Below are 27,594 nucleotides of genomic sequence, written 5' to 3'. Positions count from 1 at the left end.
TCACTACCTGCAGGAGGGACCATAAGGGACGGTGCTGTGAGGATTGGGCAGCAGTCGAAGGCGGGGGCCTGCTTAGACTGCTGCCCCCGCGACCCGAATTACGGATAAGCGGGAGAAAATGAATGAATGAATGAATTTTGTTTGTTTGCTTTGCCTGCATTTCTGTTCTTGGCACAAAACTAGAATGAAAACAGGTACACAAATAATAAAGTATTATTTATTTAAGTGCATTTCTGTTTTGCAGAAGAAGAAGAAAACGACTGCAAAAAGGTGACTTATGCAAATAAAAAATTTAATAATAAAAAAAATATACACATCAGCACAATACTGAATATGTATATTTATAAATGTATATACATGTGAATTTAGTGAGTACACATTAGTAGACAAATTCACAATGGATATTGTCTTAAAGCAGCTTTACAGAATGTACTAATTATATAACAAAAAATAAAAATATGTAAGCTATTGTGTGTTTATCCCTGATGAGCAAATCTGAACCCATGCTCATCTGGGTAACACAGAGAGTGTGATTATAAACCAATAAAACATTAAAACACAGGAAAGAAGGAGTGTGTGATTATGAGAAATATCCTTTATAGTCAGCTAGAGTTGTGCAACCAGGAGAATTAAATTAGTGTATTTTAGATTTGACTCCAACTCCTCCATGCCAATCATGGCAACCTCTGAGCACTTTCTTATTGACGGATGATCTAGATGTGGTACAGAGCTACAGGTGATCTACAGGTGATCTACAGGTGATCTCATAAAGCTCTCCTAAAGCTCTAATAAAGCATAAGATGATCTAGTGGGGTCTTATGGGGGGTCCCCAGTTGTTTTGTAATGCATATATATATTTTTCTAAAATAATCATGAGGAACCCCCTAAGCCATTTTTTACTTGGCATGGGGGGGTCCTTAATGCTTTATGTGCCCCCCCCCCCCCCCTAATTCGATCACTGGTGCTGCTTAGGCGTGTTACCAAGAAGATGCCAGGCATTGGACGCCCCCTTGTGGCCTCATATCTTGCAGCACCAGTGCAAACGTGTGATATCCTATTGCATTGTCTCTAAACAGTGGTGTGCCTTCATACCGATGAGACCTCCTCCGCCTGCTCTCCGCTCGGTTCTCCGTGCACTGTGCTCCTGCAGCGCAGCTCGGTTACACTCTGCGCATTGCACGAGCGAAATGCCGACCAGAGACGTCTAATTCTTTTTTTTTTCTCCCCCTTTTTCTTTCTTTTTTTTTTTCTAAACGGGGGCTACAATGTCCCAAAAGAGGGAAGTGAACTCTTGCCCGGATGGGTACAGGGTCCTGAACACTAGTGAACTACGGGAGCTCCTTCAAGATGAAGGGAAAATGGACAAGATCGTACGCCTCAGCGAGAAGGTGAGATGATCCTACGGCGTGAGCGCTGCACTGGTGCGCGCGCCTTTGCTTTCTTTCTTTCTTTCTTTCTTTCTTTTTTTCTTTCTTTCTTTCTTTCTTTCTTTCTTTCTTTCTTTCTTTCTTTCTTTCTTTCTTTCTTTCTTTCCCTCCTCTATATCTATCTATTTATCGGTCATTTTCATTCATGCTTTTATTAATTTCTTAATCTTAATATTTCTTTCTTTCTTTCTTTCTTTCTTTCTTTCTTTCTTTCTTTCTTTCTTTTTTTTCATGACCATCCAGATGTTTGACAGGCAGATTTTGCGCTACCGGCGTCCAAAACCCGCATTCTTCCCGACTCACCAAGTGGTCGGATTTACGACGTGTCTCTCTCTCTCTCTCTCTCTCTCTCTCTCTCTCTCTCTCTCTCTCTCTCTCTCTCTCTCTCTCTCTGCGGCGTGGTTGGCATCCCTAATACCGCTCGAAGACGCAGATTTTCCAATGCAGTTCCAACCCCCCCCCCCCCCCAACAAACATCTGCTCTGATTGACATCGGTTTTATTACGTCAGAATGTTCTGACGTCACAACCATTGAATTCCCAGATCCTAATGTGGAAGTGTTTCGAGTTTGTTCCCGGATTGATTGTGCGCTGAAGTTGGTGTTTGACAAACGGATGGAGCTGCACATCTCATCATGTCCTCATCATGTCCTTATCATGTCCTCTTTGTGTTCTCATGGTATCGCTTTCATTTTATGTCCGCTGATAGTGTAGCTAAGCGTTGACTCTTGGGCCCTTGAGCAAGGCCCTTAACTCTCTGTGCTCCTGTATAACTGTATAACATGTGAAGAAAGAAATTATTTTTAAGTGGTTACAAGTGGTGCTAGTTCTTGGAGTACCTACAGCTTAGTCGGACACACAACCATCCAATGAGTTCAATTCGATATTTTTTGTAAACGAAATCAACACTTTACATGACACTACACTGTAGCCACTTACAGTAGACACGAGGTCAGCGTTATTTTACAGCCTGCAGAAGAAGTAGGGCTGCTCGAAATTGTAGAGAAATGGGATGATTTATCAAAAACGAACGATACGCAATTGTTAAAATTGTGTATTGGAATGTAGAAATGCATAAAAAAGTTAATCCAGGTTAAAAAAAACACCTGCATCTGGTACATATACTTTCAAAATGTTTTTGTTCAAATATCTTGCAACACGTGTATGGTGATCGTTCTAGGATTTCAGTTGTTTAGCCTTATTAAGAACCAATACCTGTGGTGACACTGACAGGAAAATGTCTTTAAAACAAGGTAGGAAAAAAAGAAGAAATCTGTCTTTTTTCTGGGTTCCACAGATTGTAAACAATAAACAGATGGTCATTTTAAACGTATCGTAAATAAGACTAGCACATAGCAATCTTTAACGATAACTTGAACAAATCTACACTATCCAAATGATGTTGTTTCCTGACCTAAAGCTGTTCCCAGCACTATTTGGTCTACTCATTTGCATTATCCCTAATAAATGGAACCTTGACTTCCCAGTTGTCACCCCAACTAGAAGAATAGCCTTTATTTACAGCACAGTGAAATCGTTTTCTTTGCATATCCCAGCTTGTTCAGAACCTTGGGGTCAGGGCACAGGGTCAATCATGATACAGCCCCTCTGGAGCACAGAGCGTTTAGAGCCTTGTTTAAGGACCCAAGAGTGGCAACCTCCAACCTTCCGATCAGTAGCCCAGCACCTTAACCACTAAGCTACCGCTCCCTTGATTTATATCTCAGAGATGCTCTCTGACTCGAAGGATCCTGGAACTGATCGTAACCATAGCGCTGCATGTATTTTATTAATAGCATAATAATCGTCAGAGAGGAGCTCAGAACCCGCAGTTGTGGCCGTAATTTCCGCAAACCATCAATGGCCTATAATTCAAAACGAAGAGCGTGCAGTCTTTCATTGGCGGTCTCCAAAACACTAAATCATTTCGCAGCATATTCAAAGCTTTGTGAAGGATCTTTCGAAAGCTGCGTTTTCTGCATGTGAATGTTCACTGACTGCACTGCTGAAGGTCCAGTGGGAGGAGGCCAGGGTGGGTCACGTGACCTCGGCTTTGGCGCTCGAGCTTCATTGTGGGAGAGTGATGCATGATGCGGGAGCCGAGTCGCGACGCGATGCCTAAATTCTCCGAAGGTCTCCAAGGGCAACCCTGCTCAGAGCCTGCTGAGGCGGGGGTCTTTGCCTGAGCGGGTTTTACTTTACCTTGAACATTACCTGGCATTGTTGTCCTGAAACATTGTTAGAGCATGCAAAGCTCCTGTCTGCTTCGAGTAGCCGAGTTGAATGAGAGCCTGTTTTCTCGTTTGCTCACGAAGCAAATAAAGCGCACATGTTAGAATCTTAACAGAGTCCCGAGGAATTCGGCCCCCGACGACCCGCACGGCGCTTTGTCCATGTGCTCCTCGTAAAAAGTCCCGTTTACGACTTCGACTTGTAATTTATACGTTTGGCGTGATTTCAAGTGCTTGTGGTGCGCATTGCCAACCGACATGGACGCCGTTCTTGCTGCTCTTATAAGAATATATAGGAAGAAGGAGTTGCCTTCTGTTTTGTCTAACGTAGGACATTCTGCATTTCCACTGCACAGGCAACAGCTGAAGTGACAGATTTTTTATTTTTTGGTGTGTGGTAACATTTATGTCTACAGTGCAAAAATGTGTCATACATAATAGATCGCAATCACGGTATTGCCGAGTTTGCGATTATTTATCTTTCTGTAACCCTCGATAGACCTCATTTTACCCGGTTCACATTTTTGGATTTATATTTAAGACGCTTTTGGTTCATTGATTGTACGCTATATCATGACACACTCGGTGTGTGCTATTAGAGGTACAGTTTTTCAGGGTTTTTTTTACTGATCATAAGGCTTACCTGGTGGTCTAGTGGTTAAGACGCAGCACTCTCACTGCTGCGACCCGGGTTCGTTCCCCGGTCAGGGAACCATCCCCAGCCACTCTCAGTGCCGGTCCCAAGCCCGGATAAATTGGGGAGGGTTGCGTTAGGAAGGGCATCCAGCGTAAAAACATGTGCCAAATCAAACGTGCGGAGGATCCGCTGTGGCGACCCCTAACGGGAGAAGCCGAAAGAAAGTTTTTATAAGGCTTACAACGATTTCAAATTGTGTTAGAAAGTGTTTATCTAGAGCTTTCTGGAGCTCGTAGATCGATCTGAGATGCTAGTTAAATCAGGTGCTGCTATCAAGCTAGTTTTACTAGCAATATTTCAATTGAATGAGATACTATGAGGACACAAGTACCTGAAGCTATTGGTGGTTCTTCCCCAAACTTGTAGCACAAATCTGGAGGCACACAGATGCCTTTAGGTACGTTAGCATGAAATGTTACCTTCGCTTGAACTAAGAGACCCAAACCTGTTCCAGCATGACAATGCCCCTGTGCACAAACCCAGCTGTATGAAGGTTTGGATAGGTTGGAGTAAAAAGGTTTCCTGTTATAGAGCTTCAACAGTATTGGACACCTTTGGGATGACTTGGAATGCTGACAGCACCCCAGGCCTCCTCACATCACTTACAACAGTACATGACTTTACTAACACCCTTGTCTCCACAAATCTAGTGGAACATCTTCCCAGAAGAGTGGAAGTTTTTATAACATGTTTTAATCTTAAGGTCAGGTGTCCACAAACATATTCATATAATGTATAAAACTTACCCTAATGTATTATAGTTCATATCTTTGAATAGAAAACTGAAGTCTGGCTGTTGAAGCTAAATACACTAAGCAGTTCGGTCTATGCATGACTTTAAAATGTGCTCCTTAGCTGCTCTAAGGTCAGCTAGTCATGGCAAAGCTGACATTTTACAAATATTGCTTGTGTTTAATGTGCCATTTCCTTCTCAAACCCCTTGAAAGTGACATTTCATTTGCAGACCGCATAAACACACAGACGTTCGTTTCCTCGACCAGACGTTTACGGTTGTAATAAAGTAGGGTTTGCTGCGTCTGCACCAAATTGTGTTGATGAATTGTACCGCAGGTTTGTCTCCAGGTAGTGCAGACACCAGGTTCATTGAAAAAGACTCTGCTGCCGAAAATCAAGCGGCATTTTTATTTTATTTATTTAATTTTTTTAGTTATTATAGGTCTCGTCGGGGGTTAAAGCCTGTAAATTTAACCGATGAATGGATTCAGACGAGCGAAGAAGTGATCACTTTTAATGCTTTATAGTACAACGATGTAATATTTTGTAGTCTGATTGGTTAAAAAGTTGCAGATTGAATAGTAATAGCAGCTGTAATGCACATCATTGGTTTATTTGTTGCATGAGCCTGAATATGCATTGATTTGCTGTGGAAGGAGTCTCTAGTGCCATTCAGAGAAAAAGCTGTAAAATCTATGGTATTTCTTCAACTTCTTCAGGATGGACGGGTTTTTCGGTTTCTCTACAAAATGGCCAGTCACATTTGAATTGCCTAATAACTCAAAAATGAGAGAAATAAAAAAAGGGAGTTGATTCTTGTGATATAAAAGAGAAATGAAAGTCTTGCTGATATTGAAAATATAATCTGTTTTGCAGATTTTACATTTTCCTATCAAAGCACCTTCCGTAGTCTTCTCAGTATTCACCGATCTCGTTGACCTTCAAGATGAGTTTGTTTTGACTGGTGTGAAAGCTTGTTTAGGATGCTTTGGGCTGTTTGAATTGAAGCCTGGTGTACAGCTATCAACCTTGAGAACAAAGTCAGCAAGAAACTATTTGCAGGAAGACGTCTTAAGTTGCTTCTGAGCAACTCCTAGAGCAGGTCGATTGCCATATTGATATGATAAGATTCTACCTGCCTTGCACAAGCCTTTTCACAAGCGCCATCATTTATCTTTTGGCCTAAATTTGTTCACCATGAAACAAAAAAGACCAGATCGAAAACATTAGAAAGCCCACCAGTTCGGACCAAGGAAACTGACTAACAACAGAAGCCCTTGAAATAAAAAAGGAAGCAAAACTGGAAACTTGAAAACTATGTTCTGCAGTCTGGTTCTTGTAAACTGTGGTACAGTATTAAAACAGTAGGATTTTATTTGAGTAGACTGCTTTATGAAAACAGTCTGGACTAATCAGATACTTATGACCTATATTTTGTTCAACTGTTGCAAAAGTTACCATTTGACCCAAATGGCAGTCTGGTCAATCACAGGAAAATTTAAATTATTATTTAAAATAAAAGTGCAGATAAACGTTATCCTAAAATGGTAAGTAAATTGACCAATATAGCTGTCAAAGCTGTCTTCTTTAAAACGTTTCTGTTCTCTCACAGCTCACATCTTCCAAAAAACTCGATGGGTGCCATTGTCGTCCATGCTGTCTTTGTGGCATTTTGACAGTAAAACATAAAAAGGTTTGCCAGGGAGCAGAACGCAGAGCTTTTTTCTGTTTTATCTACAAACCTCATTGCCAGGCGACAATGGTAACCAGCTGCCTCTGGTGCTTGGGCTGATGATGAAAGTGTTACACAAATGTTGCAGAACGACAAAATGTAGTCTAAATTCAAAACAGGGGGCGGGAGGTGGAAGGGGTTCGGTATCCTTGAAGGACAAATGCACCCTAAATACCTTACAGATTCATTGTTAATGGTGACTTGTATTTTGTTAAGAAATTCTTGCGTTGATTTCCTTTTATTCGATTTGTCTGGAAACATTAGCCATGATACCGGTTCACCCGCCGATAGTAATCTAGGTTCTACGTATAGAGACCGATCCGGAAGTGCTTCGGCACTTTTATCTGTCCAGCTCTTTCACCTCTGATCCAATAGATCATTTTCTAATTTTATTCCAAGCCCTCCATCGACGTCATCACACTGGTTATTTTGTAGTTTGATAACTAACTGACCCAAGTCTCTCTCATAACCCCGTGTCATGTAGCTGCATTTCCTGGAACTTTGAATTGATGTCTCAATGACAACATTAGATTTTTTATTAATATGACTGCAAGCCAAAAGTGCAAGAGTAAATAAGCCCTTGTTCTTCGTTTTCTTAGAAGCTAACATGGAAAACCTGATAATTTCCTGGCTGCCTTCTGTACAATCATATTTACAGTAAAAATGTTTCATTGAAAGTACAATGTATTAAAGGGTGGAGATTTCCTTTATTGTAAAATTTTTTATAAGGAGACTCTGGGACAATAGCCTATGGATCTGTTACCTGTATGACAGGTTTACTAGAAAAGTAGCCAGTTAGAGACGGTTTCTTTTGTTTTATTTATTTTATATCTATATATAGGTAGTCTGTGACACGATTGTAAGTCAAAAATATCCGTAAGTCGAAGATGGTGCCACGACTGTAAAAGCGTTTTCTGCTTCATGCTGATTTATATATAAAATAACATTTTTTCGTATTGCTATCACCATCGAGACCGGAAAAATTGTAAGTCGAACCATTGTGTGTATTTATATATATATATATATATATATATATATATATATATATATATATATATATATATATATATATATATATATATATACTTTTTTTATTATATGTTCTCAACAGACAGTACTACATGAAATGAAAAAAAAAATTAATATATATTTAAGAGTCAATGTGCAGCTTGTATTGCAGTATAGATTAACTGTCCTCTAAAAATAACTCAGCATACAGTTGACTCAACAATACTGTCGAAAGAGCTATAATATATATAATAGAAAATATATATATAGGTAATCCCGACTTACGATGAGTCATCAGAACTTGAAAATATCAGAAGTCGAGACATGGCCTAGCCTGCCCAGGAGTCTTAAAGAATGGTGATCAGTACGGGGTAGTGTACTGTAATTTGTTAATAATTGAACACATTACAGTACATAATTTAGCAAAACAAAGCAATTTACACTACCGTAATGTGTAGTAATTCTATTTACTTATGGCAACATAATCAGGGCTTTTTCTGCTACATATTCAACCTTTTTTCTCCATTTTCTCAGAAACACATCCTTCTTTGAATTAACAACAAAAGTCATCTTTTCCATTATGTACATCTCTATTGTCACATATATCCAGTTATCTAAAGTAGGTCTGTCTTGTTTACACCATTTACGTACGTGTGATTGCTTTACTACTGGCTCAGCCGAATTTAATCCATGGAAATCAGGAAAACTGGATTTTAATACAAAGACTGGCTTGAATGCTTCAAGCCATTGCTCAGTTGCTGTCTGATTTGTCAAGTCGGTTTGTTCCTGAAGTCAAGCACATCAGACTGAACGCATATAAAACACTTTAAGGTGTGACATTTGAATCTAAAGACACAATAAAACAAAAAACCCCCCAAAAAAACCTCTCACACCACCATCCATCGCAAAAGGACGTCGACTTTCTTATCCGACTGCCACCCAAGAGCATGACTTCAAAGTGTGTTTCCAGACTGTTTGGTCTATGTAGCTTGCTGTAACACCCAAATAGCCCGGCTTTGCAGTGTTTGAAGGATGCAACTGCATTTTTCTCACAGCTGGTGAAGGTTTACTAAGAGAATTTTTAACCAAATGAGTCATTAAATAATAAACAGGGCACGCAGTAATAAATATTTTGACCAATCTTCCATGGTAAACAGTTTTACTGGACACTATATCAATTTATACCACAAGGCTCATGGAGACTTTGTATCCATTAAGTGAATAAACAGGAATCATGGCATGTGCTAAAGGAAATGGATACTTCATGTTGATTCCTGTTTAGGGGAAACACTAGGAGTTGTTCAGACTGCATTCTGTGCTTTGCTTTGCTGGGATTGTCACAGTCACAGCAAGAGAGGAAGCAGTGAAAGAAATAAACCCAATGTTAAATCTAAGCCAATTATGTCTAATAGTTCGGGGCCAAATGCTCGGGATTCCAGAGGCTCCAAAATCCAGCCGCGGTTGACTCGGCAATCTTGTCTTCTAAGATTGGCTTCGAACGGGCTGAGAAATAGCAAAAAATTCAAAGCAGAAAAACGGATGACGCTTATACGGTTATGGACCCTGGATGAGTTATAACACATGGTGCAAAGTCATCAGGTGAACGTATTGAACACTCAGGAAGAGCGCCATAGAAGGTAGCAAACGAACGGAAGATGTTTAAGTGCTAGTAACACCGTTTGCAGAGGGTATGCAAGTTTTTTTTCTCTCCTGGTAATGGCATGGCCATGTAAAACCACATCCTTTACCAATCATGACTTATTCAGATTTATATTTCAGACAAATTCAGCAAATAATTCCTGTCTGGTAGGTAAAAATAATTTTGCCTTTGCACAAATAAAAAAACAGTTGAAACCGGTGAATACCTTTGAAAAGTATCTGAAGCAGAATTAATTACGTTCATCTGGAAATGGCACCAATTACCAAGCGAGTCTGGGATGAATTCAAAGGCTTTGGACTCAACGCTTGAAACTTTTCATCATTTTTGACAAAAAAAATAAAATCCTGAATATTCATTAGTCCGGTATGAGACGTAATTAAAACCTGAATGCATCATCTGCTATACCATACACAATCAAGCTTACGAAAGCATGCTCTCTTTTACTAAACCAATGAATATTCATTAGTTTCGTGTTAGAGCCATAAGTGCTAGGCTTCAAGTGATGGATAGTTTTATTTTAGGCAGCACATGTAAAAGAAAATAAAGGAAAAAGTCGCAGCCACAGTAATATTAACCACAATTTTAAAAAAGAAGAATAAAGAAAAACATGCACTTACACTAACAACTAAATCTACTAGAATGCAGTGGAAACTATGAAAGTGTACGATCTGCTTTCATTACCTTAAGTATTTGGCGTGAATAATGATTTCTCCGCAGTCATAATGGACGTGCTGTGATATCGGCCACATAGAATCGTTCTAAGCGGATCAGATTTACAGCACACAATACTGTAGCTCGACCTCATCAAAAGCTAACGTTTTTATTTTCCTCCCCCTGGAAACAGATTTATTAGCCAATCCATTTGTCATTTTGTCATCTCAATTGTCTGAAAGAGATCTTGAGATCTTTTTGGCTGATCCTCATCGTGCACATACCGCTATTTAGCACTAGAGTGTAGAGTACGAATGTTTCTAAAATTGATGGGGAATCCGAAAGGGGTTCCATGGGAGCAAGTCTTTTCAGCCTTTTCAACCGAAGATATTGAAAATAATAACGGCTCATGATGAGCTTGCATACAGAATTGCACGCATTTTTTTTCTCACGCTAAAGTTGAACAGGCCAGGTATGGTATGACACCTGTTGTAACACGCTTTTAAAGGACAATACTAAACGACGGGGTGGTGTGATGCCAACAGGCATGATGCATACGCACGTATTTATAACATCATGGTCGGAAGTAGGGGTGTAGGATAGATATATATCATCTATCATAATATCGTAATTGTTGTTTCCACGTTATGCGAATTTGACATTATTTAAAATAGCCTGAAACCCCAACAAAACACACCTACAGGGTGCACGCATACATTCAGTACAATTCAGTATTAAAATGCGTTTAGAGTTATTACAAAATTGGGGTGTGTACATATAGATAATCAAGATCACTACAAAATATATTTGAATATATTAATACATTAATTTTATATTATAATACTATAAAATACTGATTTCATTTGCTTGGTATGAGCCAAATTGTCTTTTTATTTCAATTGACTGATTAAATGTTAAAAATTTGACTCAAAAGTCGATGCACAGGTAAAAAATGGCCATTAAAAGGTTAGAATCAATTTAAACTTTTTTGGAAAATATTCATCTCTGTCACTGCTGTGAACTGTGAAGAATAATATTATCTTTGCAAAATATCATCTAATGATCCTTATCGATAAAATCCAAAGAAATATCGAGATATCATTTTCTTTGCCAATATCGCACACCCCTAGTTGGAGGTGTTTTATTCTTTTTAGATCACACCAGTTTGCCAGTTTAACAATTTGTTTATCTACTAAAGAATGAAGGATCGTACTTTTTGTCCATTTATAGATACTCCGACTAGGCATAACTTTATGGCCACTGATCAGGCATAAAATTAAGACCACGAGCATTAACAGCATTAACTTCCTTGGACCACTTTTGTTAAATTCTGACCACTGTAGGCCAGGAACACCCCCACAAGAGCTGCAGTTTTGGAGATGCTCCGACCCAGTCGTTTAGTCATTGCGATTTGGCTTTCCTTACGCTCAACTATTTTTCCTGCTTCCAACATGTCAACTTTGAGGAGAAAATTTTTACTTGCTGCCTCATATATTCCCCCGCTAACAGGTGCCATGATGAAGAGATCATCAGCGTTATTCACTTCACCGCTCATAATGTTTTAATGTAATAATGTTATGCCTGATTGGTTACACTGTGACCAATGTCTTGTTAACAGAAAGTCCTCAGTCTTGAAGACTTTCCTACGTCAGAAAAGGTGCAGTTTCTCCTTGCACTGTTATTGGAGACTCCATCCAAAGTAGAACTGTCTTGTCACAGAATGCTGTTCACAATCATCATCTTTCAGCCAGATCCCTGCAGACAATGAATGAAGAGCTTTGAGCATTCAACAGCAATTTGCTAAAAAAACATTTGAAAACATTCTTTGTTTCGGCGACGCCAGCCAAAACAAAACATGCAATCTGTCGGATTATTTTGTCTAAGGTGACTCAAAGGATTCGTGTTTTTTTTTCCGTTTGTCAGTTGTAAGCAAACAAAGTGGGATGCATTATAGGTTTCACCGCCGTAATCTTTTTGCCTTTAAAAAGCTTGTTTCAGACACACAAGCTCAATCTCGCACCCGTAATTTCCACTCAGTGGGTTTTCTCCTAAAGGCAGCATTTGTTATGCTGTAATCGAACATTTAATTTTCAATCAGTTAACACCCGGCGACCGAGAAAAACACCGCGTAATTCCGTGTCTGCGTTTGATTTCAAGCCATGCATTTGCATTAATTAGAAAATGATTACCTAAGTGCTCTGAAGTTTTACAGAGTCCGTGTGGGAAAAAAAACCAAAAAACATTTGCTGTTGTGTGAAGTAAAACGTAGAATATTAATTATAATTAGCCACGGCGATGAATTGCACTGTGGGCGCTACGAGGCAGGGAATATATAAATGTCCCCATGCTACGATTAAAAAGCTGTTGTTACAAAAAGAAAAAGGGAACCTTACATAACCCCTGGAAAAAAGCGAGATTTTTTTTTTTTATCTAATCTTCAGTAATACTCTTTAAGGTCAGCTCAAATATGACTCGCACCCAAACCATCTTCTTGGCTCTTTCAGTTTGCTTTTAGCAAAATGCATCCTGAGATGGAAATGGATCTAGTGGGGATAGAAGAACATTGTTTGAAGTTACACTGAAGAATAAGAATACGGGCAATATTTTCATATCCATCCAGCAAACTGAAGATTAAACTCTTATGTGCTTTGCTGAGTACAGTACGGCCCTACGATATTGACGCATATGAAACTAGTAGTTAAGGCCACTGGATCATCTTAATATTTTTGGCAAAAACCAGAGGAAAGAAACACAAATTCCACAAAATTCCAGGACGACCCATACCTCATACTCATGGCACGGACAATTACGCTCAGTGTAGAGAATGTGGTTTTTCGAGATTTCTTCACGAATGCTTTCCATTAGGACGTTGGTTTGGAGGTTTGGATTTGTCTCTTTTATTCCTCACAGAGCTCAAGCGAGTGGTCTTGCTCAGTGTCACGGAGAGCAGAGTTAACAAATGATGTACTGAACTGTTAAGCAACCCATCATGCACAAGCAGGAGTTTCATAATTAGGTCTACAGCGTGCGAGTCATGGCAGACTGTGGCGGTTGTTCATTAAATAGTGTCTCCACCACAGCTTCGGGCCGAGGCTCTTCATGTGTGAGTTAAATATTCCAAATTGTCTTTCATCTGGAAATCATTCATTCGCAGAAACAGCAGTAAGTTCTTTTTGTTTTTGAATGAGGTATCTAGGAGGCTTCGCCCATTTTTTGACGATCCCTCACAGCCGTTTGACTTGCTCGTACGAGGAACATCGAGTTCCACGAGTTAAAGCTTCAGATAAAAATAAATCAAAATGCCTGAAAAATGAATTAAGCAAAACCAAGGCTTTCAACTGAGGCTAGTGCTAGGTTTATAACTTAAAGTTTACAGCTATATGGTTCCATGCCAAACCCTTTAAAGCATTCGCTCTGGCCCTATGAAACACGAGCAGGGCTGTAGCCTTGACCTGGAATTCAAGCCCAATACCCAGCAAGGTGGATAGCCACACTGGTATGAAAAAAGGCCTCTGGCTTGTACAGGCTCATGGGTGGTCTGCAGTCACATGAACACTTGTCTACTTATTTTTAAGCTTTCTTTTCCATGAATAGGTTGAACTTTCTCCCCATGACCCATTCGTGACTCTGCGTCTATCGGTTCGATTTCCACACTGCTTATACGCTAGCTCTATTTGCTAGCGTTTCCTCTCTGCTGGGGTCTGACCTAGAATACTGCCTCGTGTGCACATGTGAGGAACTGTAGCAAGATGGACAATAAAAAAATCTTTGGATGTGTGTACAGGTGTGGATCAGAGATAAATTAGAAACAGGATAAATATTGATATCAGATGATTCTTTAGGAGTCATTTTAATGATATATTTATGTGATGGTCGTTCAAATAGGCACCAACACTTATTTCCTTTCCTTGTCTTCTTTTCAGTTTGTAGTGTTTCCTCTTTTTGTTTTTAATGCTTCTTAAAGTTTAGTCTCAAAAATTTATGATGCTTTGTTTCAACCCCGTGACAAAAATGTAACAAGATAAAATGGCATGTTGTTCATAGGCTTTTTGGTTTAACCTGGAATTTGTGTTCAGGTTCAAGAGCTGCAGGTGGAGAGGGAAACCTTACTAGTGACTAATAGAAGTCTCGCAGAAGAAAGCCTTGCATTCCGACCCCGGCTCCAGAATGGGAAACTTCAGTTGGGTGCTAAGTACGAGGAGCTCGCAAAGCTGGCGGCTTCCTACAGGGAGAAACAAAGCCGACTTGGTGAGTAAATCGCGTCTAGTATGTAAGTTGATGCGAAGGATTTAAGTCCAGAACCGTTGTGTTGTTCTAGTAACTCATAAACTCAAGGTGAATTTTAACAACAATTGAAAGCATGACCTAATTGTTCACTGGCCCTCACTAGCGATGGTGTATTTGTCTGTGGAAGATGTGATCGGCACACATTTTCACGGTTAGTTGACATGAGCAGATCATTATTTTTATTATTTGACAAAGCCGTTGTTAAGAATAGCTTTCAGACACTCTCAGCACCTGCTCTTGCGAGTGGCATTTAATGGTTGCCAGTTGAACTTGTTCCATAATAACATGACCTATCGGTCTGGTGCCACCTAGTTTGTGCGACGCTTGCTGGCATTGTGACCTCTTCCTGAATTGATCATCCACACATCCTTTAGCACTAAAACTGCCCACTCTTTAGACCCCCCACTGTAAACCCCCCCCCCCCCCCCCCGTCCAGGGTGGAACAGTGTAACTTGGTCCCGAAGGGTGAGCGGAGGTCATCAGGTCCCCACCTGGCTTCCACACCTCTTTTCAACAGGGGCCAGGAATAACCACTGTTAACCAGAGCAGGCCTACTTAAAGTGTTCAGGTTTCATTGCCCAAACCGAGCCACATGATATCAAGGGAGCAGTTTGCATTTGTTTTTTTTTTTCTCAATCGTTTCAACCAGAATAAAATAAATATTATAATAATATTCCTCCTCACTTGTCTAGTTCTCACACCCCGTTATTGTTCTCTGGATTGTAAAGACCAATTGGCTATTATCAGTAAATAAAAGTTTAAGCTTGTGGAGATTTTATAAAAACAATAGCGCATGTGATGGTAAATTGTGAACGAGGTGACCCCGATTGCAAAGTACAAGGGCCAACTTAAACGAAACAGAACCCACCGGAACAGTGAGCGAGTTTAAACCGCAATGGTCTGGACATTGTGTTTGGACAGGATGACTGCCCCTGCTTGCCTGCACTGGTGTTTGCTGGGAAACAAAAGGCTGTAATTAGAACGGCCCTGCAGAGACCTCAGAGGAAGATCTCCCGCTCCCTCTCTTTCAGTCTGTCTCACCCTTCCTATCTAACGTCTGCTTGGTCTGTTTACACTCACAGTCTATGAATGATTTAAGGCTGCTGGACGCACTCATTTTCCCACTGGCTACATTAATTCTTATTAAGGATAAAGAAGCCCCAGAGAGCTACCTCGGCAACAGCCCACCACAATCCTTAAACCCCTCTCACCCTCCTTCCTTAAATACCCTCTCCATCTCCATTTGAGGAGGGGAGTCTACATTCCAGCTCTCAGCTCAACAAAGCAAATATGAATTATTTGTTGACATTTTCCCAGACCCTGCCCTGCCATTCTACAGACGCAAATGGCAAGGCAGATCTATTTGAAAGGGCCTTTGTTATGACCACTACCTCCAGTGCTGTTCAAAAGAACAAGCCCCTTGCAAGATTTGCAAGATTCTCAAAGGTCTTGACTGTGCAGGACTTGTTCGCTATTGTACAGGAATAGCGAGTCACTGTGCACTCATCCATATCACCATCGCCATCTTCTTAGCTCAAGAAGTGCTGTTCTGTCAACACTGTCTTCCTCTGTTCCTTTCGTTCCCCTTCGGAGCAGCTGGCCAGTGATGGAAGAAGGGTGGAATGTTCACCTTCCTGTCACCATGTTGCACACGCGAAGCCGCTTCTCCAGCTGCAGCCTGGGGCAGGATGGGTGGGAGAGAGATCCTTCCTCCAACTCTGAACATCTGATTCTCATTCTGCCACGGCTACAGGAAAAGCGTGACAGAACGAGAGATAGTACGGGGTGAAAATGACTAGATTTCTCTGCATGACTAAGGGAAAAGTCTTCTAGCTCATCCATCTTTGCATAATCAGGATCAGACATCAGTGATGTTGTGAGGGAATTACAGCTTAGAAGACTAGTTCAGTCTCAGGCTTCAGAGTCTGAACTGTCTGTTCGATGTGTTTTACAGGGATTTTCTTCAGTAATAGTACAGTCACTGACTCTTTCACCAGCATACAGATAAACTTTCGCAAAAAAACTCCCAACAACATTGTTCTGCTGCTTCTCCGCCAGATGTTTTCAATAGCACATTCTTGGCCTACATTTGTCTCTGGAGAGTGACAGCTTTGGTATGCTTTAAACTATTTGTTCTGCTCGTAAAATAGAGGTAGTTGTCATAGTTTCGTAATGTTACATAGCAGCTTGGCCTGCTGCTGTGGAACTTGGGGAAACCTGTTTTTTGACCATTTAAGCAAGACAGCTCATAGACAGACAAGTCTTCATTCCTCTCTAGAGCATGTAAAATAAAGTGAAGTAAAAATAAGTAAAGGGGCCTTTTGGACAAGGTGGAGATGTAAATCATCCTGCATGAAATTCTCTTTAATAGCTCCAGTAAATCTAATATATCAATCTGTAGCCTGGATAGAGGTTTCAACGTTTTAGTGTCTGAGGGATTATAATACTTAGAATAAAACCTTGGAATAACCTTACTGGGGAATGTAATGCTATTTAAAACAAAAGCTGGATGATGTTGGCATTAATAACTGGGTACAGATGTTCTCAATTGACCATGACTTTAAAATATGGAAGTCATGCACACATTATTGTCCTATTGAACTTCCTACATGGTTGGGTATTATACATCTTTTACATTCAAATACGGCTTTGTAAATCCCTCAAGCTTGCTGGGTCTCAGGAAACGATTCTAACCTGAAAAGACCTGAAACAAGCCAGAAAAATTATTTTCAGTGTACACATGAGAAACAAGGCATCATGGGGCGTACTTTCTAAGAATCCAGCATCCCACTCTATAATCCCCTATTCCTTCTTTCAAATGTTGAAATATATCTTACAACAGAAAGACGTGGTGTATACGATTTCTGCACTTTCATTTCCTTGTGTTTGTGGAAAATAATTAGCCCTTTTTAATTTGTTTGCTATAAAGCAACCTCTTGGTGATTGTTCTCAAACTAACCCAAAAGCATTCAACCTGCAGACCTACAACCATATTTAAAAATTAGCCCAATTTTTGGTGTAAATCCTAATCCCGGGGTAACGCTAGGCTTCAGAAAAGCTGTCAAATATAAAGTAAAACATTAAAATATTTTATTTACAATAAAAAGCCTTAATATTCACTAAAATTTGTCATTTGATAGCTAGTGATCTGTGCTGGTATTCATTACAGAAAATAGAATGAAAAATCAAAAACACAGAACAGTGCCCAAGGTGGAATACAAAACCTGTTAGAGTATATTGTTCATCCGGCATCAAACAGATGTTACAATGGCTATTACATTACAGTTAACGTCAGTCTACTTTCTTGCTAGCTTACCATACATTATAATATTGCAGACAAAGCCAGAGGAATGGAAGGCTGTATATTAACGTTACATTGCAGAGTGCAGGGATAAATGTTTGCTATCTTCTTGCCACAAACTCATAATCAGACCCAGATTTTATATTTAACGGGATTTAAATACCCCGCTTTTTGCCTCTCCGTATTTTAAATTAGAAGAGGTGGATATCAAAGTTGGATTAGGGCTATTGAGCTACCCCACGCATTGGCTTATTCTCTCAGTAGGATAATGCGGCATCTCTCACATGTTTGAAATTCATCCCTTGAAAATCTCCACAACTGCACAGGTCTCTGGAATAATACACATTCTATTATTTCATCATTCCTAGCAGCAAAGGTTACAGGTTTACATGAGGTCAAGCACACAGAATGGGTGTACTTATTTAGCAACATTAGCTAGTTACTCGGATTTTAAGCTTCGCTGTAGCTATGTGAATTAAGTATCCTGGCTAAATATTTGTTAGTGATACTAAAGCACTATCAAGCTAGCGAAGATATTGTGTGCACCCATTAACCAAGCTAATCGTACCAGAAGTTACCAACAAGTTAGCTAACATTTATGCTATTATTTTTTGTGTGAAGTCAGACCAAATGTTCTTAAATCTATAGTCGGGTTCATAAGTGTATTATGTAAAACATTAACCAAGTGCAAGTCTTCAGGTGAGACATTTCTTTTGTTGTCCAGTCTGATAACATGCTAACATGAGACTTGTATATAAATTATTAGTAAATGATAATACATATATTACAAAGTGTAGCAACCAGTAGGCATATCTCCGTAAGTCCCCTCATCCCCTCAGGGCTTTTTTCTTTTTCCGTGTTCATTCATGAGCTTGCATGTATTTATGTGTTTGGATAAGAGGAAACATTCGCAAAATTGACCCCAAACAACCACTGTATGAGAGCCCTTGAGTGCTTTGCCTCCCCTCAGTCTGCTCCTGTAAAGCTCTCATGAGGGTGAACTAGAGAAATTGCCCAGCTACAGATGTCGGCTCAAAGCCCTCATCAGGAAGCGAGCGAAAGCAAGATCATGAGCAAGGGGTTTGGGCCAATCAAGCTCATATAAGTGTCCAAACTGGTGCCTAAAATCACCCCATCCCTCTTTTGTGAGCAAAACAGTTGGTGGTATTTATCTTCAAAAACCACAAGAGGACACCCACTGCTCTGGTGTTTTGACAGGAAGTGTGTATATTTATGTGGGGTTGAGTGCGTGTCTATGTGTATGTGTGTGCAAAGGAAGAGAGCGAACCATTTTTTTTCTGCATACACAAAATCAAACACAAAATTTGTGGTCCATTATTAATCTCAAAGAATACTGTTTCGGATTTCAGATTTCCATCCTAGTCAAGCAGCTAATTTTACTTTAAATCGCAGCCATTAGGTGTGTCCGCGTTTAGTTAAAATGAAGGCCTGCAGTCAGATACAATCAGACTCCACTGCCTATTTAGATTGATCATTCTTTTCAAGGGCTAATTTAGTGCTTACTGGAACTCAAGCTGCTTTCAAACAACGACCTAACCCTTTGGGAGCATATAACTGTAAATATTGTAAATGATGTGGTTAGTATAAAGTCGCAGAGTATGAAAACTCAGAGAAAAGATGCTTTCAGAGAGTGGCTAACTAATAGAGAATTATAAATAAAAAGGAAAAGAATCCTTCATGGTGGTTTTCACCGGTGGTTTTTCCTTCTTCTCAGACTCCTATTGAAGGCTTTGTTTTTGCACACCATAAGAACCATGTATTTGCTACAAATAGAGCATGGAACCTATAATTTTGTCCTCCAGAAGCCTCTTATGCCTCCAGACCCCCCTATAATCTCATTAGTCCCAATCATTCCATAGCATTCCAGCAAACTTTTCACTTCTATAGGTTCTTACTCTTATCCTGACCAACTTTGTGGCAATCATTTATGTGTTTTTAATGAACATGTTGAGACTGTTTTGATTGATTGTATTTTTTTATCTCAGCTGCTTCATTTTGTTTATTTTTTAAGAATTTCAAAGGATCCGTTCTTGACCCCATTGTGACAGGCTTGTACTGTGGGTCTCAGTTCCCACAGGTCTTTAGGTTTTATTGGCTCAAAAAGTACCCACCCCCAACACACCCTCTGTTCATGTGAAGTGCCGGAGCCCGAGGGGCCCACTATGCAAGTTCTCCGTAGGAATGTAGGTCACCTACAGCTGCTCCCCAAGTGAATGTTTCGCTTTGCTTGTCACCTTCCATTACAACTCTAACATCTGGCTAGTGAGGTCAAGCAAGTGCCAAGCCATTCATTCATAATTCCTTTATGGGTCATGCAAGCTGGGAACACTCCCAGGCGATTCGTGAAATAATATTCAATGCTTTTTTCTTTTTTTTTTTTTTTTACGATTATGACTTGTCTCACTGTATGAGATGATCTCAATAAAATCTCAGGCTGAATTCTACAACAGACTGTCAGATTATATGATTATACTAGATCTTCTTAGCTTGCGACTAAACAAAGTTCTTCTTACGTCATCAAACGTTGCAATCTGGGCTGGAGCAGATAATGGGTTTCCATAAAACAGAAACATTCTTCCAAAACAATGAAAATTTTTCTTTTCATTAGCATGTTAAAATTTGTTTTGCCATTGCCTCTTTTAGATTTGTAGCCGGCCCTTGAGTTTTATGGCATCCTCGACCATCCTCCTAGTTTTTTTTCTTGACTTGCAAGTACTTTGTTGATTGCAAAGGCAGTAAATCAGCCAATGGTGAGCACACGTTTCCATCACGCACTATAGTTCCCAGACTTTAATGCATCACATGCAATTTTCCAGCATTTTAATGATCTTCAAAGTCCACCACATGACCAGTCATGTTATTAATACCTCAGGCCGAAGTCACAACACCCCCATTTCCAATGACGCCCTTCCTATTCGTTTATTTTGTGCGGTCTTACCATCGTATCTCTGCACATTTTATCCTTTCAAGATTCATGTTTATTGATTACTTTTGTGTTTTTCTTGTTTTATCTTGTTTTTGCCCTGTTCAGTCTTTTTCTGTTACTATAGAAGATTTGTCCTTGGATTTTTTGCTGTTTGTTATAACCAACTCTACATATGCGTCCAATGTGAGCCTTATTCCTGACAACTATATTGTGCGATTTGTTGTGGCAGCGAAATCAGGGGACAGAAACACTGTGTAAAGCTGGGTTGTGTACACAGAGCACATACAGGCAGGGGAAAGATGAGAGCATTATCAAAAAATACAATCCAGCAAGCCAAATTAGTTTTCTTCTAATGCAGAATCATGTCTTTAAATGTCGCACGATGTTTAAATATCTCCAAGCCTGCTGTGCTTTTGTGTTCATTTCCACATTTTGCAGCATTAAAGAGTCTTTTTTCTAAATCAGAGAATGAGACATTAGTCCATTTGGAAGGCGTTATTGTCTTAGGGTTACTCTGTTGACAAAATGTTTTCTTTTGTGAGGAAAAATTCCTGTATCCGGGGTGGCTTTGAATTGACACAGGTTCTAACAGGAGACTGTTCCTAAGCTACATCATTTTCTTGATTGCCATAAGTATATGTCCACAAAGACGACTGACTAGCCTACAGCATGTAGCAGCAGACAAGAAAAAAATGTTTCCCAAAAAAAGAGCCAACATCTGCTTGTAAAATCTCAGACGCAAATCCACACGAGGGTAAAATGATCAGCCCACCCTCGAGTCGTTGTATATTTCGAAATGGAATTTTCTCGGGGGGAGACGGATAGATCTGCCGATCCGAACTGAAATAAAATCACAGGAGCTCCAGAAAAGAGTGAAATTACCCGTAAAATTACTGCTGACCAAACTCCATTTTGAACAAGTTGGCTTAAATTAGGGAACATAATGGAGGCCAGTTGGTGTCATGGTGCTGACCTGCGCTCGCCCTCCTTAGTTACTAGCGCATACTGTCGTTGCTCATCCCCCTCAGAGGACTTGGACGTTATCGCATGTTAAAATGGCTGGTCGCTATAGTAACCTCATGAGAACACTCTCTATGGGACTGGCCCCTCCCCCATGTGCACCCCCTCAGCCATGTACTTATTAGCAGAGATGAGCTAACAGAAAGTGATTGCTTTCTCTGTCCCCTACAAAGACACTCTCCTATAGCAAACAGCACAAGCACACAGCTATACACATGTACACAGTTAGGCTAACCATCAGGTCTGGTTTAAAATAAATGTTTGGTCTTCCCCCCTGTCCTTTGTGTTCACGCTTTTAGTGGTATTCCTCTCATAGCAACCAAAAACAATATGACCGAATGGGTTTGTCAGAGCTGAATTTAAATTGATCTTGCAGTGGTAATGAGAGATGAAATGTTTTTGTCCTCTTTCAGAGACCTACATGCAGAAGCGCAGCCCACAGACGGCTCAGAACCTCCTACAGGAGGAAGTCGCACATGCCGAGGAGCAATCTGAGGTAATCTGGACTTCTTGACTACTTCAGTGGTCAATGTAAACCCTGAAGAAGTAGAAAACATAAGGGGAGAATTGATTTTGTTCAGAAAATTGTTTAAGGCTTTCAGGGTGACCCAGAAAGACAGGCTGAGATTTTCAGAAAAAAAAAAAAAACATTATGTGCGACGATATATGTGAAATTGTTTCCATTTCCAAGCGTAACCAATGGCTGTTGTCCATTGGGCTTCACGCTTGTTTCACCTTGTTCAAGAGCACGTACTGCCAATGGTGAACATTTACAGCAATATTCCTCAAATCGAGCAGAAGTGTGACACGTTAAACATTCATTTTGTTCTTCTTTTGCATCCAAAAGAATTTCACACTTCATAAAAAACTCTTATTTCTTCACTCCATTTTTCACTCCGTTATCTTCATACTGCACAGTGCCTGTGAAATTTGAGAAACACCTAGTCTTAGGTTTTATATAAGTGTACAGATATTACACATTATTTTTGTACAGATATTACACATTATTTTTATAAAAAAATTCTCCCTCAGCATGAATAACAGCTTTCTTGGCATTCAGACAGTTTGTTTTTCCAAACATTCGGCTGAAATTCATCCGTGCCTCTTGTAAAACTCACAGAAGGTGTTCGTCACTAGGAGATTTCTTTCTTGCGATCCAGTTCATCCCAGAGAAGTTCAATAGAATTTAGGTGCGGTGACTGAGCAGACCGTTCCATGAAAGCTGACACTCCAACCGACAATTTGCTCTGTAAATACAGTAGCTCAGTGGTTTTTCCAAGATTGGGCAACTTTTAAACTGCAGTATGTTTGCCTTGCATAGTTTTAAACGTCTTCTGGCATGTGAAATCATATTTTGTGCTGCACCTCATCCTACATGCTACAGCACTAAATGCTAAAAATTTTGCACAATTTTTTGTGTAAATCCGTTCAGATGTCAAACACTTAATACAGTAATACTACCTACATGTTATAGTAAAACCACTGGACTACTTTAAAGCCTAATTCATTTAGCTGAATTATTGATGATCTACAGCACTGATAACTGCAACAGATAACGTTAAAGTAACATTAGTAATATATATATATATATATATATATATATATATATATATATATATATATATATATATATATATGTAATATGGAGAAGGCTAGCTAGTTGACTAAAACTATAACAAAATAAAATTAAAATTTTATATGTGTGTGTGTGTGTGTAATATGGAGAAGGCTAGCTAGTCGACTAAAACTATAAAAAAATATATATGTATATATTTAATATGGAGAAGGCTAGCTAGTTGACCATTAATAGATTTAACAACTACTGAGATGGTTGCAGAATCAGTTTACATGGCTGTGTATTTATTTTCAGTAGACATACCATGAACCAGTCCCAATTAAATAATAAACTCAGGTGCATTTCAGTTTCAATGTTTGTGAAGAGCATCTTCAACAATAGACACTGCCAAGAAGTAGCTTTAGAGAAATCCAGACATACCTTTAGATCCCTAATGAGCGAGCCAGGTTCGGCTCGGCGGTTTGTGGCCTGCCGCAAATGCGACGTGTAGCTACAAAATCAAACATGCTATTTTTATCCATTTCTAGCTGCCGCTGTTTCTTCACTGTGGTATTCTTGTATTCTTGTAATGTAACGAGCACACACTCACATTCGATAGGGAATGCGTCAGGTTTTAGTTTTTTTTTTTTTCATTCTGTTTGACTTTCCAAAAATCCACACTATATTTCATATTTAATATCCTCGCATTAGGAATCCTCCATATAATCACAATAAAGCAGTCCAGCGATAATGTTGGATATCCCATTACCATAAACCTGATGCTATTACATTCGCTATAACTGAGTCATGGACAGGATGATATGCACACGTTTGCTGAGCTGCACGAAAATGACCCCTGCTGTCGTCCTGCTGGTGCGGCGGCGAACAAATTACAGGAAACTCATTGAGTTAACAAAGCATTAAAGCATCACTTAAATCGGTCATGATCGTGTGAAAGTAACACAAACCGCAGAGAACCGTTGAGCAGAATGACTTCAGTATATGCAGATGCAACTTTTACAGTCACGTCTCGGGCTGCTCCGTGCACACGATCGATCAAAGGGCCATAAGTAAACATCCTGCTTTTTAGCCCACTGTCAAGGCCTGACTGACAGCCCTGAGACTCCGAGTCATTAAGCTGCTCTGCTCTGATCGATGGCCGGGCTAAATGGATAGTCACCTTGTGCTTGGCGTTGCTGTCAGCCAGGTACGAGCGGGCAGCGTATTTTTTGTTGGAGGCAAACGTCTCAGTGGCCTATCCATTTACCTGCTGGATTAGAGCCATCGATTTTCCTGTTGGAGCAGACAGCTGCGACATGCTCGTTTTATAAAACAGATACACGGAGTCATGCGGTATATATGCATAAGTGAATTCTATTGATGACATAGCAAATATTCATATTGTAATCAAATATTTGAATGATTTTTTTTTTTTATTTTATGAGTGGAGCTACATGTCCTTAGGCAAGGATTTGTTATTAAAATCAGTTACTGATCGCTCAGTATTCAGATCCAGACTTTGTGATTCAGTGTTTGAGTTTAGATCGGGTGAGAAACAGCATTGAGTTCATTGCAGATAATCTGTTGTCATTATTTTTGTTAATTCGACAAAGTGGGATAAAATAGCTACAGGTAGACCCTGATTTACGATGGCTCGAATTACGATGACGATAGCGATACGACAAAATTGTAAAAACATTTTACATTTCGTGCGGCAGGCAAACGTAGAGGCGTATATGGACGTATGTATATGCGGTACGATACGCTGGGAGGATCTTGGGATGTACACATGAAAAAGAAGCATTCATTGTGTGCTGGATTTTGTTTTATAAGCAGCGACATTGGGATTAATGTGGTAATTACTCGACTCTGACTAGATGTATTCAGTTCATATTTCCTACTATCCATGCATTTTTAGTGTTTAAAACCAATTGCTTAAGTTTAAATGTTAACAGTGGATGCTTAAATGTAAATAGTGGATGATAGCACATAACAGTCTAGATGCTGTTGATAAACACTGTCTGAGATGCCTCTATTCAAGAAACATCAGCCAAATAAAAAAAGTGCATCATTTAAACAGGAGGTCCGAAAGCAGCTCTATAGGAATAACTTTCCTCATGTAAATGGTAATGTTACTTTCCGGTTTTAGATACGGCCCTAATGGCCTTATCGAATGGCTGGTTTGGATCAAACAAGCACCAAATGAATGAGACTCTTTATCTGAGCAGATGGCAAAAGCCACTGATTTATGGCTCACTATGAGCGATGCCTCGACACTGACTTTATTGTGTTTACCAGGCTGGAAATCAGGGAAGGGTGAGGCAGCTAGAAGACACAGCTATCATCAATAATTTAATTACCCCATACTGGGCTGGATAAGGGCCTACCACCTGCTCTCTAGAACAGAATCATATCAGGTTAAATGAATCACATGTCCTGATCACTCTACTGGCTTGTGTGTACTGTGTACTGAGTCTAATACAGGAACTCTTGAAGTGTGATAAACAGGAAGCAAGCACACGAGCGACAAATCTGTTTCCTCTGAATATCTGAGTGAATTCCTTTTTTTTTTTTAATACACTAGAGTTATTGTGCTGAAAATAACCTGAAAGCAACGTCTCGAACAAAACTAGCCAAAGAATGCTGTCTGACTTCCTGATCTCATCGTTGTTTGTTTGACCTCCATAGGAGCTACTGAAGAGATTCATGGAGGGCCAGGTCTCGCTGGAGGGCTTCCTGGACTCCTTCCAAAGCTTCAGGAAGACATATCACGTCCGCCGAGCACAGGTTGAGAAGATTCAGGAACTCAAGCGGGCTGAAATGAAGCAGGTCAGGCGCTCAGAGGAGGAGGAGGAAGAGGAGAAGAAAAAGGATGAGGGGTCAAAGGATCTCCGGCCAAATGGCATTACCTCCCACGGGTCGGCGCGAGTCTTCCAGGTGCGTTACGGCCTCACGCCGGCCATCCTGGTTCCCCTGTCTACGCCCTCAGCTCCTGCCTCTAGCTTGTCTCCCCTGGACTCGTGCACGGGACAGCGGCAGGCTTCAGGGCACGGTGGCCCTCATTTGGGTCCTGGGCAACCTGTAGGCCTCAGAGTAATAGGACAGTTACCAGGCTGGCCGATCAGACCAGTGCGGTTACAGCAGCTCTATAGGCCCAGTCCACATCAGCATGAACCTCCATATCGATAACGTCCAAACACTGTGCATCGGTAACGCCTGATTCTATCTGCTCAGAGAACTTTGAGTTATTGTAAACATTTTCATTGGTCACACACACACACACACCAAGGTCGCTTTCATCCGCAAGAAGATGATTGGAAAGCCATAAAATGTCTTGTCTATGTTGTGAACCAGGCAGTGGATGTACACAACTCCAGGGTGTCCCTGTCAATGTAGCCTGTTTGTGTCGTTTAGTTTTCTTCCTGTCCCATTTGTCGGGATATGGCTGCTGCTTTATTTTTATTTGTATTTTTATTTTTTGTTCGGAAGAGAGAGAAACGTTACGACACTGATATCTGACTGGAAGGACTTTCGTTTGATGCCAATGATGTTTCAGAGAAATGCCAGGCTAATGATATTGCCTTGTTATGGTGATTATGATCAATAAAGTTCTATTATTTTGTTTATTATAAACCAATATTGCAGTGCTTCCACAGTTCATTTAAGATCCTTTGTAGTTTGTTGGAAAAAAAAGGGTACAAAACTATTAATCGGGTAAAAGCATTAATGGAAAGTTTGGTTCTTTTTTTTATAGTGGTCGAGTGTTACTCTAAAAGCTTGTATTTAATGGTACAAGACTGGACTTTTAAACTCACATTAAATTTACATTGCCATATAAAAAAGGAATGGTACACATTAGTGTCAGCTGTTTTCGTAGAAGTTGAGGGATTTACAATGGAAATTCAGTATTACATATTTTTTTCATCTATTTATTAATTCAGTGTGTGAGTGTCCATCGAAAGACTTCACAGAATGTGTTTTTTTGCTGATGAACGTTGCTGTCAGAAGTATGGGTGTGTTTCAGGAGATACAGACAGCTTCATTAACCAAAACTGATTACAGCTTTCCAAATAAATTGGGGCAAGCCACAAAAATAAAAACCCGAACGTGAGCGCTCCCACATTATTCCAACTGGAAGTCATATCAAAGATGGCAGAATCTATTTATTTATGGAAATCCTGTTGGAAATGGAGCGCCTTGCGTCACCTCATGAATTCTGCTTGTTTGCTGTGACTAATAATTAAATTCCTGGCACATTTCATTCCAAATTCCAATGGACTATTTTCAATTCATGTATATGTAAAAAAAAAAAAAAAAAAAAAAAAAACATTTTTCTAATATAAA

At 39.9% G+C, this 27,594-nt stretch overlaps 1 protein-coding gene across 1 annotated transcript; it reads left to right on the top strand.

The window, feature by feature from the left end:
* The first annotated feature begins 1,053 nt into the window (after positions 1–1,053).
* vps37d (VPS37D subunit of ESCRT-I) lies at positions 1,054–27,594 on the top strand. The gene is made up of 4 exons (XM_083530704.1): positions 1,054–1,388; positions 14,217–14,388; positions 22,109–22,191; positions 25,939–27,594. The coding sequence occupies exons 1-4, from the start codon at positions 1,266–1,268 to the stop codon at positions 26,437–26,439; spliced, it is 879 nt and encodes a 292-aa protein (XP_083386830.1). The 5' UTR covers positions 1,054–1,265; the 3' UTR covers positions 26,440–27,594.

This window comes from Silurus aristotelis, assembly GCF_946808225.1.
Source record: "Silurus aristotelis genome assembly, chromosome: 26".
In the NCBI taxonomy this organism is placed as follows: domain Eukaryota; kingdom Metazoa; phylum Chordata; class Actinopteri; order Siluriformes; family Siluridae; genus Silurus; species Silurus aristotelis.
The sequence above is the reverse complement of the archived record's forward strand: the minus strand, read 5'-3'. Positions and strand labels throughout refer to the sequence as shown.